This window comes from Larus michahellis, chromosome 7 (genome assembly GCF_964199755.1).
Source record: "Larus michahellis chromosome 7, bLarMic1.1, whole genome shotgun sequence".
NCBI lineage: Eukaryota > Metazoa > Chordata > Aves > Charadriiformes > Laridae > Larus > Larus michahellis.
The window spans coordinates 24,588,854-24,602,079 of record NC_133902.1 but is presented as its reverse complement, the minus strand read 5'-3'; the positions used below and the strand labels follow the sequence as shown (position 1 = coordinate 24,602,079).

At 46.4% G+C, this 13,226-nt stretch overlaps 1 protein-coding gene across 2 annotated transcripts; it reads right to left on the bottom strand.

The window, feature by feature from the left end:
• Positions 1-306: 306 nt before the first annotated feature.
• On the bottom strand, positions 307-10,947 carry NABP1 (nucleic acid binding protein 1). Of its 2 annotated transcripts, none has more exons than XM_074595559.1 (6): positions 9,922-10,947; positions 9,628-9,766; positions 6,420-6,491; positions 4,967-5,039; positions 4,631-4,691; positions 307-3,072 (listed from the first exon to the last, which is right to left on the bottom strand). In XM_074595559.1, the coding sequence occupies exons 1-6, from the start codon at positions 10,010-10,012 to the stop codon at positions 2,888-2,890; spliced, it is 621 nt and encodes a 206-aa protein (XP_074451660.1). In that variant the 5' UTR covers positions 10,013-10,947; the 3' UTR covers positions 307-2,887. The 2 variants fall into 2 exon arrangements, with proteins under 2 accessions (XP_074451660.1, XP_074451659.1); XM_074595558.1 differs by having other exon boundaries at positions 4,631-4,697; positions 9,922-10,262.
• Between the last annotated feature and the right edge of the window lie 2,279 nt (positions 10,948-13,226).

Genomic DNA, 13,226 nt, shown 5'->3' with positions numbered 1-13,226 from the left:
TCTTGTGACTCAAGCGTATGAGAGCCCAGCTGCACTTCAGCATGGTGCCGTTTGTCTGGAGAGGTGAACACCTTACAGATTTTCCTTTGGCAATCTGTATTATCTAGAATGAGACTACTCTAACTGCAGCCTTACCTTTAATATCTCGGGAAGACATCTGTAAAGAGACTCCCTAATGACCTAACCCCTGGGCACCCGTGAACTGCCTCATGGTGTCAGAATAATTAATGACAACTGCTTGTTTACACAAGAGAAATGCATATCTGTGTCTCTCCATACACCAAGGTGGTATGATCCAAACAGACGCAAGGCAGGCTCCCAGATTCCTCTGCAAGCTGAGAACTCACTATCTTGACACTTCCCTCAGAGAGGGAAACAACTTTGTCTTAGGTTCACTGGAAGATCAGAAGATCTTGAAAAATTACTATGATTATTTACTTTAAGTCCATGCGACTTTTCAGGGCACAGATTTCCCCTGCAAAGAAGTAAAAATTTATTAATAAACTGAAACAGTTTCACATAAGAAACAGGGAGGCAGGAATGCTACTAACCTTGAGAACATGAAGACCAGCCTCTTGCTTTTTTCCTCCCAACTGCAAATCAATCATCCACTTGACGGCAAGCTTTTAATCTCATGCCACTTATCAGCAGTAATCATCTTACTTTTTATTTGGAATTTGTGAACAAGTATTCTGTTTATTCGCTTAATAAAAGCTCAAATGCATAGAACTACAAACATCAGGCACCTCAGCACACACTAACACAGGGTTCCTCCCCATTTCAACCTGCTTTATGCTGTAGAGAAGCCAAGACCACCAGGATTTGGGATCCATGGTGGACATACCCCAGTGAGGATGAAGTCCCCACCATGCCATCACTTGAACTGTTCACTTGCTACCTTTACAGCTACTACTGGAAAGCACAGCTCTCACACCATACTTACACCTCAGTTACCTCTGGAACATGTCATATATACTTCACAGGTTTAGAAGTCCTCTTGGCTTCCTTCTCACAAGCATATCAAATGTCTTAATGCAACAGTGCATAAGAGGTTGTCCATGCATCTAGACTACACATGACTTATTTAAATAAGTAAGCAATTTAAAGTCCCTGAGTTACATATCACCTCCTTAACGCCATCTCCCCAGAAGTCATTGCGTGCTTCCTGGTTTACCAATTACCACTGTTCTTCCATAACAGAACCCATGGGTGATCTCATGAGGCATGCCACCCTCTTGTGTCCAAGACAAGTTTCACTAGTTCCACCTGGAAGCAAGTCTCAGGATAGCACTTTACCAACCAGAGGCAAACATCCCTCAGGTGTCTGGGCACACAGGTTTCTCTAAACAAATTTCAGAAGTTTGTTGTCATGGCTGCTTGCATTAAAAAGAGTTCAGTATTTCAGATTAAGCAAGGAACTTTTACCAATTAGAAGCAATTTTCAACAAACCATCGTGACAGAGTACCAAAGCAGAGGTATCAAATGTAAATAACTTGTAAACATTAGTGACATGGTAGTAGATTCAATTAACATGAACAACCACAGAGACAACTCACAATTCAGAAAGAGCCTTTTGTCATGAAGTCTTTATGGCTTGACAGAAAGAAAGTTAGATTTGTTTCTGAAATGGTTAGTGCAATTTTTTTTATTCAAGAGGTCAGCTATAAGAAGAGTTAAACAGATGAATCCAGTATGACACCTCAGCTTCCAAGTTGTTTTTGAACCTGATCTGAAATATGGCACTGGACTCTTACCTAGAGTCAAGGCATTTGTGATCTCAGAAATAAAACCACAGCTGTTTTCCCCGGGAGATGGTGGTGGTGGGGTTAAGTTCTTTAAGGGATAATTCGCATTTCATATAAAAGAGAGGAAGGAAAGCTTAGCAGCGTAACAGCATCAGAAACGTAGCTGTGTGCTTGGCTAGTACCTCTGTAATCCACACATACAGCTTCATCTCATACATAATTCATTTGGAAAAGTGAATGAAGGAAGGAGAAGTAGGCAGCCTCATTGAAGAGATAGTTAATGCAGCATTTGAAAACAGTTCTTTCCTGGAAATTCACACTCCTGCAAAGTAACCTTGGGCGCTTACACCAGGAGTGGCTACAAACAGCGTATTCTCCAGTGCTGTCTGAATTTAGATCCTCCTCTCCTGCCATTTCATGCAAGCAAGAATGAATATCCAAGCTTCTATCCAAGGCAAAGAAATCAGTGTCACTTTCCTTGATAGTGATAATGGTGTTTATGGAGAGTTTTTCTTTTAAAGTAGTGTACACCATTCTGGAATCAGAAGTCAAGCTTCAAGACACTCACCATGTTTTCAACTTTCATCTGAATTACCCATTCTCTGATTTAGGAGACACCACCAGGTGCTGGCACCACCATTTCCTTATACTTATTGCTTTTACAAGCTATATTCATTCCAAGGACACCGAGTTCACTAGAGCAGCTTTGCTCTTCCCTCTCATTTCTCTTCCAATACGAAGAGCTCCCATTAATCCTAATGGAAGTCAACGTATGCACGCACAGGACATAGCAGACCTTTTAAGGCTATATGGCTGACCAACAGAAACAGAAAAATACATACATGTAACTGAAATTTTCTTCTGTTTAGCAAAGGGTACTGAGTTTTGAGACTCTTAACCCATTACCCTTACTTTCTTATATCCACCTTCTCCCCCTACCCCCTTAATTTATGGGGAAGACTCACTGTGCTTCCCTAAGCAAAACAAGAAATAGATCACATCAAGTTTGCTCCATAGACCAAAAGGTAAAAAAACAACAGTAAAGGACAAACTGGTTCACAGTTAACTATAAATAAAAGTGCAATAAGTGTTCAAGTAGAGTGTAGAGTTTAAGCAAGCTGTACAACCACATTTGGCATAGTCATCTTTTAAAGGCTCTGCGTGGGTCCCTCCCATTACTGACAGCAGGAAGAGGCTGAACGCTATTAGCTGGTGCTGGATTTACAGGTCCTCGTCCATTGCCTCTCCCACTACCTGCATAAGTGTGGCCGTGATTATATGTAAATGGAAATCCGCTTGATTCAGGTCCAGTTTGTAAGCCATTTCCTAAAGAGACAGAAAAAAGGTTATTGCCAAGTTCCATGGACTGAAATCACTGCTCCTTTACATAAGTTTAGCAAGAGGGAATGCATGGAGTTGGCAGCAGCCAGCAAACCCTGGGCACCAGAAGCAAAAGCCCCTCTGGCACTGCAAGACCCCAAACCACAGCATACCTTTTTTCCTCCCTCCCAAACTACCTCCTCTTCACTCTCAACTAAAACAAGAAGGGTCGCGGAGTTGCACGCTAATTCTTTGGCCAGGAGACAGACTGGAGTCTCGTGAAACTAGACTGGTGCTTTCAGAAACATACACTGGCTTGTAGGTCACACACCAAGATGTTCCAGAGAGACAGCAGGGCAGCAGAAATCAAGGAGGAACCAGCAAAAGAAAAGCAGGCTACACAAAGCTCCTTGCGTCATCCCCCACTACCAGGCACACAGAAACAGAAAGCTGCCTTGTGAAGTCCAGCCACAGAGGCAACTCAGCTAGCCCCAAATTCTCATTAACTTGAGCTTCATTAAGCATCACTGCTCATATTTTGCTGGTAGGAAGAGGGACAGTGCTGAAAAGGCAGAATGATGACAGGAAGCATGGTGAGAGAAGGAAAAGACAAAAGGAAATCATTGCATTTAAAGACCACACAAGAGGCAGGAAGAGAAAAAAAGAAGTTTCAGAAGATATTCACAAGCTCAGTGAAAACAGCTGTTCACCACCCAAAAGCAGGAACATCAAGGAAGTACCTACATGCTAATTGGGCTGAAAGCCTACTCGCCTCACCCTGGCACTGAGGAAAGACCGGCCTGAAAATGCTGCCCTTCTTTGCCCAGAATCATTTCTTTTTAAAGGAACACAAAGGGCTCATAAGAAAGTAAGAGAAATGAAAATAGTGTTGCTAAAAAGGAAGCGGACAGTCACTGAAGTGACACAGAGGTTTTTAACAGCAAGTTATGGATCTGTTTGCCATCATCCACCAGCAGAGCTTAGCTATACAACGCCAGGTACAGAATTTGGGCATCGTGTAGGCAGGCCATAACTAAGGTTCCCTCTAAGCTTACACCCATTCAAGTCTTCGGAGCATTTTCTTATTTAAGATTCAACATTTAAATACATCACAAAATAATCCAGCCAGGTCAAATATTGAAATTCAGATTACTACCACTTCTGTTTTGGGGAGTTAACCCGGCAGGAATGCCAAGGTGACTGCCAAGTTAAGAGTCATTCATTTTTAAAGCCAAGGTCTCAGGTGGTTTAAAAAAACAGAATTTCAAGTGCTGCAAAAACTCTTTGAAAGCATAAAAACAATTTAGGATCAGTCAAGTCTTTTATATGATAAAAGTACCTTGAATATTCTGATCTCTTATTCTTCTAGGGAAGAAATCCTGAAACCATTATTCAGGAAACGTTCATGCTTATGTGCTTGCAGGTTCAGGCCTCAGTCTAAAAGACTTTTTAGAGCATAGTACACCTTTGTCCCAGAGTGGAGAACCCTTAGCAAGATTAAGTTTCTTTTAATTCCCATTAAGTGTTTCTCATTCTTTCACTTTCACAAAATGAAAAGACTTACCCATTGGCCCGAAAGTACAAGAACCCATATTACTTGATGCAGAACTATTATTCTGTTCACCCTGTGCCTTCAGAGAAATGTAAAAAAAAAAAGAGACAAGACATGGATCAGAAAGAGAAATCACATTTTTTACAGAAAAGGGCTGATTTTTTTCTCCTGTGTTCTTATAGTGGGTCCACACAGAATTTATTTGCTATTCTAATTATTGGCTCATTTTTGTCTATACATCACTTCAAGTCCATTTTTCCAGAAGAATCACATTTGATCACAGCCTAGTATGAAATATTCAGAACAAAGAGCACTTTACGCCAGAAGCCTCAGACAAGTTTAACATACCAGTTTGTTCTGCCCGACGTGTTCTGAGTTGGGCTCACTGAAGTTTGGCACTTCTGAGTATACCATGCAGAACCTGAGGAGAAATTAGGATTATGAGGAAGTTCTAAAGCCATTTAACAGAGTTCTCAACTTCACAAGTCAAAGAGCATATGTTCTTGACATATCCCATCACCTAGAAGTAACTAACCCAGAGCCCAGTGTTCAGAGAGTATCCATAGGTATTATAAGACTCTCTGATCCCTTTATAGGCTTGTGGCAAAGCTGTCACATCTTCCTGATGACGGTGTTTCAGTCAAGCAGAGGCAAGCACATGCTTACTCTAGGAGGTAAACTGGCCTTAAGGAAACAAAAGGTGATGAAAGGGCTCCCTTCACTGCTCTTCCAGCTGCACAATCTTGTCCAGCGTCCACTCTCAAGGTCGCCTGAGGCACAGAGTCACCCAGCCTGCTTCCAAACTGTGACTGCATTAGATCTCTAGGGAAAACTTAAACACTCCCATACTATGGAGCGCCCCATTAACATAATAGCACAGAGCAGTCCAAAATAGGGAGTGAAATTCAAAACATCCTTTTGCACTCAAGGGGACTATGGAGGAATAGACCCACCGACTCACCACATGGAAATTACGGCAGAGGGGAAGAAAGATTTGAATCATTACGCAGCTTGGACTGGTTAAGCAGAAGTGGAGCTCCCACCTCCTGCAGGGACGCACAACACAGATGAGGACTCACCTCGCTGTCTTCCTCACTTCCTTTGCACCAAAGGAAATCTGCACATCATCCCTCCCAAAATCCAGCTGAGCACTGGGCACTTTTGAACCACCTGAGAAAAGCGGTGGCCACCCACAGCCCCATTTCCCAGTTGTCTACAAGGCCTTCCACGGCACTTTGTGCAACAGCGGAAGTACTCTTCTCATTAGAAAATGTTGCTATTTTTCCTGTTGCTTGTCAAGTATGTTACTCATGTTTGTTCTTAGTCAGGAGGAGTCACCGCCTTAGTCTGTGGGCAGCTTAAAGAAGGTTTAATGAGGCTCGCTTCTGTCTAGATATGATTCACTGGAGTAACCTTTGTCTTCCTCCTTTGCACTGCTTGCCTCTAAAGTACGATACACACACGCAAACAAAGTGGTCATACAAGCTGAGGCCTAGGTAAGCAATGCAGATTAAGTCCCTTGTCATTTACACAATTCCCCCATGTGACACCCAGATCTGTGCCACGACGAAGGACAATTTTCCTCAATATACCCTAGAATCCAGAGAGGGCTGGAGCTCATTACCACAACAGCATGTAAAAACTCACACCATAGTTGCCCATACTGTGCCTATCCATGAGCAATCAACAGGCTTTTGCTGCCCCAGCCTCCATTTACTAAGAGCCACCACGTCTTATACTTACCATGACGCTCTGCTGAGAACAGTACATAACACCGCAAGTATAAGCACGCAATACTTACTCCCCAATTTTATGCAGCTCGCCTCCTCGTCCTGTGTAAAGTGTCAGGCATCCTTTCCACAGAGATGCGTACCTGGCCAAAGAAAGGAGAAGCAAAGCACTGTCTCTCAGTGAATGAGAAATACGACCGTTGAAAAAGGAAGTAGAAGCATGCTATGTTAATAATCATTACATATCAACATGAATGGACTAAAAAAACTCCCAGAGACCACAACTTTACCACGCTAAAATTTTATAGATCCCCATGTTTTACTTCTAGCAAAAGATACTGGAAGCTCAGCTGACTCCTTTGGCAATTCCAGGAAAGCAGCCAATTATTTTGAGACTGGATGCTCTCTCCTTGGTTGGAGCAGCCCTTATGACTGTTCCTGCAGAGGAATGGCATTGTGCCAAAAGCAGTATCCGTGTTACCCTTCACTGACAACTCTCAGTTCTGCTTTCAGCAGGAGCCAGGAAGAACTACCTTTGTTCACTGGAGAATATAAATACCGCTCCTGGATATGTATAATAGGATGTGACTACTTTTTCAGTCTAGGTCCTTACCAGATTTTTTTATATTTTTTTAAAGGCACAAGTTTGGCCATCATGATCCCAGTGACATATAGAAAAGCAATGAAATCACTTTTTGATTGCGGAAACATTCACTTACAAGACAGCATGAGTGCACTCCAGTCTTTATAGTGGTACTTGACTTCAAGCACTGGAATTTGAGTTATGCAAAACTTTCTGCATAATTGTTCCTTCCAGTGAGGGGCATCATGTATGTGAAGAAAATAACAAAAATGCAGAGCAGAAACCCAGGTGCTGCTCAAGGGAGTTAACAGGAATATGGGTATCTTCTAGCAAAGAAATAGGGAGCCCCAGCAATTGGACTCGCAGGAGTCACAGATAACCCGTACAAGTCACCACTTCCTTACACTCCAGGTCTATCTCTGGAACAGAGATAACAAACCTTCCTCTTGCCCTTTGCCTTATCTGCTGAGGCCGGGAGCCATCCAGCTGCACACAGCACCTTGAGCAGAGGCAGCAGGGAAGAACCAGGTTGGCAGAACAGACCATAATGCCAGTGCAACGATAACCACCTCTGTACTTCAGTGCAAGCAATAAAGCACAGTATCTACAGTTACAGTGCCTGCATCGGAAGTTTCCCACCCAGAGGCAGGATTAATGCTCTCCACTCCATAACGCTACCTTTTACTTTAAAGATTCCCTCTATGCTTAATCTTTAATAACCAGCTAGTTGGACAGTCTGGTGGCAGAGCACAAAGGAAAAGAGCTACCAAATAACAAATCTAAGTCAAACATACATTCACTGGGATGAGACCCAGCAAATCATGGGACTGATTACCTCCAGCACAAAGTTATTCCATGTATGCAAGCATTTGTTTTTGTCTCAGAAAGAGCTGGCCATAAAGCACTAACTCCAGAACTAACTTCAAATTTAAAAATATTAACTGCAGCAGCTTCCTGTAAATGAGTTAATTGGCCAATGACAAAAATCAGCAACAGTGTCTGCTTTTGCAGAGGAATGCATCTACAGCTTGAAATTTAGCAGGAAAAAAAAAAAAGGATACATTTACATGTGGGGCCTAGCTAAGCTTTTCTGCTAACAGTGAGTATCCTGCACTGACAAGTCAGATTAGCCTATAGAGATTAAATTTACCTGCCTTGTAATGGCAACATCACACACCCAAATTAGTCCTATTTGAATTAAGTATAAGGCTGTATTTGGAGAACCATGTATGCCAGCACGAGGGTGTTTTTCTTCATAGGAGAGCCAAACCAGAATGTATTTACCTTTTGCCATTTCACTCACTACACAGTCCCTAAGTGAGCATGTAATTCATGTAAATGAAGGCATGACTTACCCATCCACCAGGAACAGCAATGTCAGCTCATGAACTTAATTCACACAAGCCAAACTCACTTTTTGACATGAAGGGATGCCATGACCCTCCCATTTGTTGCACTGAAACACCAGAGCAGCTACAGTAAGCTCTGTACACAAGAGCTTACTGTACAGCAGAGTACAGTTAACAGCGCTGAACAGTACCACTATTAACTTGTTTCAGTGTCATCTGCGCAGAGTGGTGGCCCAGGGCTCTGGTTTAATCCCAGCGCTCCATGTGCTCTCCACGCAAGCAGGGTCCCCAGAACAAGCTCTGCTGCGGAGCCAGCCTGCTTCGTGTAAAAGGACATTTGCATAGGAGGAAGCAGCTGTAGTTTTGGTGTCAAGGGTCATCCAATTTCACTCCAATATCAACAACTGCACTCAAATGAACAACTTAAGAGCAGCTCAGTCAGCAGCTCCACTGAGTAACTTTCTACGTACTTTTTTCATAAAAGCCTTACACACCATCTCCTGGCGTGCTGTAGGCCAAAGGATCAGAGTAATGGATTTCTAAGTGTAACCTAACTGGCAGGAAGAACTCAAATGAAAGTGACTATCTCTTTGCTACTGACAATTTAGTGACATGGAAAAGGGTTTTCAAATTGACACTACTACTGTTTCTCACAAGCAATAAAAGGGTTATTTTTAAACAATTAAACCAGAATGGATAAATGAACTGCACCTAAACAAACTAACATGCTCTACAGTGTAACCCTAGTATGCATTTTTATAGTGAATTTGAAAAGCATCTCCTTCTCTGCCTGTCATTTCTGCTAAATCCACTGCAATGAAAAGCAACTTTTCTGCATGAGAGACATTAATCATTTCCTCCTTTCATTAAGGAGCTGACTGCTGGGGTAAAGAATTGGCTGTAAAAATAAGAACAGGCTTCTCACTTCCCTGCTTGATTTACAGATCAGGACTGACTGATCCATCCCCTATACAATCCCCAGCCCACCACCGCCCCCAACAAAAAAAAAAAGAAGTATTTTCCTACGGAGATTTTTTCTGAAGCCAAAGCGAGTCTCTTGAACACCACCTCCTCATTAAAAATACAAGCCCTTCCTAGCCATCTACTAGATTGTAGGCTCATGCCAGGCATGTTCCGGGGTGGAGGAGGAGGTTTTAATTTGGCAAGTGACCTCAGGGCGCTGCCTCGGTAACAAGGAGCCAGTCCAAAGGGGGGGAAGCTGTGTCACCCGTGCCTCTCGGAAGGCGGCCGGAGCCCGCTCACGACCCTGCACCTTCGCCTGGGTGACAAAGGGCTCCCCCCGAGGCGGGGGAGCGAGGCGAGGCGGGGTCCCGGCCCCATACGCACCCTTTGGTCAGGCGGATGATGTCCCCCGGCTGGATGAGGCCGCCGATCTCGTCCCACACGGAGATGGTGATGCTGCCCGTCTTGTCCGCCACTTTGCAGGACCTCACCTCGTGCCCGTCCTTCGTCTTGGTGACTCGCCCTGCGGGGGGGGAGGGGGGGGGGGGGGAGGAGAAGCGCGGCTCAGGGGGGGACACACCGAGACGGGGGTGGCACGGCCCCGCCAGCACCCCCCGTCCCCCCCGCGAGGGACACGCGTGGGCGACCCGGGGGTGGGGCGTACCGGGCGCCACTTACCGATCTCCAGCACAATAAAGATGACATTTAAGTTTTTCAGTCCGGGTTTTATGTCTTTTATGAGGATGTACGTATCGCTCGCCGCGCTCATGCTGCGGCCGGCGCGGGGGGCAGGGCTGGCGGGGCGGGCCGAGCCCGCATCCCGTGGGGGAGCGGCGGTGGCAGCGCAGGGCCGGGCAGAGGGGCGCCGGCAGCCCTCACAGGGTATGGGGACACGAGCACCGAGGGGCTGCGCAGTGACTGTGAGGCACGCCCGACCCCCACCGCTCCCTCTCCCGACCGACACCACACACACAACCCCCCACCACCCTCACGCTCCCGCCGGCACTGAGGAGCACATGTGCGCTACGCTCTCTTTTATACCAATGGGGCGGGCCCACCCTGGGCGCCAGGCGGGGGGGGACGTCGGGGGACGGTGCCAAATGGAACCGTCCGGGGTACGCGGAGCGCCGGGACTGGGTAACAGGCGGGCGCGAGCCGGTGCCGCCCGCTGATTGGGCGGTGCTGCGGCCATTTTCCCCTTCCCGGGGCACTGCCAAGACAGAAGCTGCTGCCGTTGGGGCGGTGAGGGGTGCGCTGGGCTCTGGCTGGGGCCGAGGCTGACTCGCCGAGTGCTCTCTGTCGCCTCAGTCACGCACTTCTCCCCCCAAAAAAAAGCCAAACAAAAAAACCCAACAAAAAGCCCAGCAGCGGTCCGATGCGTAGCTGGCGGGGCAGAGGGGGAGTTCGAAAGCGGGTTGCCCCCTGCCCGCGCCATTTTAAGGCCCGGTGGTAACACCGAGAGGGGTCTTGTCATCGAGGTCTCTTGGAGGGCGATTCCGCACCAGTTCTCCTTCATTCAGAAAAAAAAAAAAAAAGACGAATTTAGGAGAAGTACGCGTTTGTTGCAACATCGGCTCGGGGCGGGTTTGTTGTTACTCGGGGGAAGACACACCTTGATCTCCACCGAACAGAAATGGCGGATGTCGGGGCTGGAGGGAGGAGCGGGAGGGCAGCGGTGCCGCCTGGGACCCCGTGATTTTGTGGGGCTGCAGGGCTGGAACCAAATGCTTAGTGGATGCAGGGAAGGTCTAGGGTTATGCAGTACCATGGTTTAAACCTTTCTGTTCGGAAAAATGTAAGCCTAAGTCCTACTGAGTGCTAAAACGGCTGTGAAAGTGCCCTGAACTCTGCCAGGAGCCAGCTTTGGAGACACGTTACTCTGAGCTTGGCTACAAGCTGGGTCAAACATGAGGAGAGAATAGCTTCTCCAAGGGGAAAGCCACCAAGGTGCTGGACTAGTGGCAAGGACCATCAGCCTTGTGACGTGCTTGGCTGGAGGGTTCTGAGAAAATAGCTCCCTGCCACAGAACAGCCCACAGGTGTGCAGGTGGTTATGTTATTCAGCTTTCCCCCTTAGGAAAGGTAGCAGAGCAGCGTATGGACGCTTTGCTTTTCCTTTTCAGAGCCAGACTGAGTGAGCTGGGCTCTCCCCTTCTATTTTTGTAAGCAGAAATCCATAGATGACAGCAGTTGTGAAATGCTTGGCCACGCGTTCCGCCACACTGGAGCTCTGGTCCAACAAATGTTGTGCAATGCTTATGTGTAGGCAGTGGAGCAGCCCTGCTGCCTGCAGCTCGGTGCTCGGAATAAAATATGCTGCTTGCAGGAATCTGACAGGAAGGCCACATGAGCCACAGGAGAATTTGCTTAAAGCCCCCAAGAGCTTAATCCACTTCTGTCCCAAATCCTTCAGTTGGTGCAGATGGGGGGGATGACAGCCTGGCTCGGTGGCATCTCTTCTGACTGGCTCTATAACTGTAATCTGGTAGCGCTAAAACCTTTAGAGTGATGAACTGTATGTCAGTACATGAGTTGCTTTGATTTAGTCAGTTGGGAAAGGGTTCAAACTCTAGGAAGGAGTGTCCCTGACAAGGGTTGGACAAAAGTACTTTTGTCTGTGTAACTGGTAAAATTTTTCTGTACAGATGGGGTTTTTCTGCCTTCCTCTCTGCCTTTTGTCTGCCCCATCTATTTAGAGCCCTTGCACAGTAGGACCCACTCCTGGGTCACTCACTGGGCCCTACCAAACCAGAACGTACTAAAACATTGGGGACAGGACAGCCAAAGGCTATATGCTGCTCTGCCTCGTGGAGAGCAACCCTATGGAAAATCTCCACAACCCATCCCAGCTCTTGCATTCTGACTTACTAGGAGAGAAAAAATAGAAGGTGGATCATACAGCAAATCTCATTGGAGATTTGAGGAGACTGCTTCATTTTGCAAGAGAAAACAGTTAAAAGAATACTGACCTTATGACAAGGCTCGGGCAGAGAGGAAGTCACAAGGGTGTTTAGCTCAAAAGCAGAAAACATTAAAAAGCACTTCACCACAGACACACTTCTAGTTATGTGTCACCAGTAAGATAGTTTGAAGCGAACATCTGTCCAGGAAGGCAAATGTCAGTGTAACACAGCAGCTGGGAGAGGGACAAAGGATGCTAGATTCGGGCTACTGAGCCACCTTGCTGTTGTAGTCAGTATACTTGCAAATAGGCAGTCGGGCTACCTTTGCGTCAGTGAGTGTGACCACTTTGCAACACATCATGCCCAGGCCGCCTGGTGTTCATCGGCCAGCACAGAGCCACCAGGCCTGCAGCAGGGCACATGGTGACCAACAGTGAGCACTGAAGGAGGTGGATTTATTTTATACTAAGGTTAAGTTTAAAGCTGGGAGGAAGAGGTTTAAACTATAAATGACAATACAGCAGAGCCCAAGCAAACTAGGAGAGTTCAAGAGCATGCTGATGACAACTCCCTAGCACAGGTGATCGAGGAGCTAACAAGGAAGGGTGCTCTCGTGGAGCTCGTGCTTACAAACAAGGAAGAACTGGCTGGGGACATGAAGTCATTGGATGGCTGTGAGATGGTGGAGTTCAGGATCGTAAGAGGGGAGAATGGGGCAAAAGGCAGGACTGTAACTCCGATTTTGAAGAGCAGACTTTGGCCTCTTCAGAGATCTGCTTGAGATATGGTCCTGGAGAGCATAGGGGTTCAGAAGAGCAGGCTGGCTTTCAAAGATCACCTCCTCCAAGCTCAGGGAAGGTCCATCCCAACAAGTAGGAAATCAAGCTCTGGCGACAGGAGAGAGGCAGACTCTGCCCAGTAGTGCTCACTGGCAGGACAGGAGGCACAAATCGAAACACATCAGATTCCATCTGAACACAAAACCCCTTTTTTTTATTGTGAGGGTGCTCAAAAACTGGAGCAGGTTGCCCAGAGAGGTTGTGGAGTCTCCACCCGGGGAAGTATTGAAAACCCAACTGG

Coding starts and splice junctions, on each gene's coding strand:
- NABP1 (XM_074595558.1), bottom strand. CDS start 10,012: ATGAGCGCGGCGAGCGATACGTACATCCTCATAAAAGACATAAAACCC. Junction 9,767..9,921: donor CTTTATTGTGCTGGAGATCG/GTAAGTGGCGCC, acceptor CCCCCCCCGCAG/GGCGAGTCACCAAGACGAAG. Junction 5,040..6,419: donor GAGCTGCATAAAATTGGGGA/GTAAGTATTGCG, acceptor ATTTCTCCTCAG/GTTCTGCATGGTATACTCAG.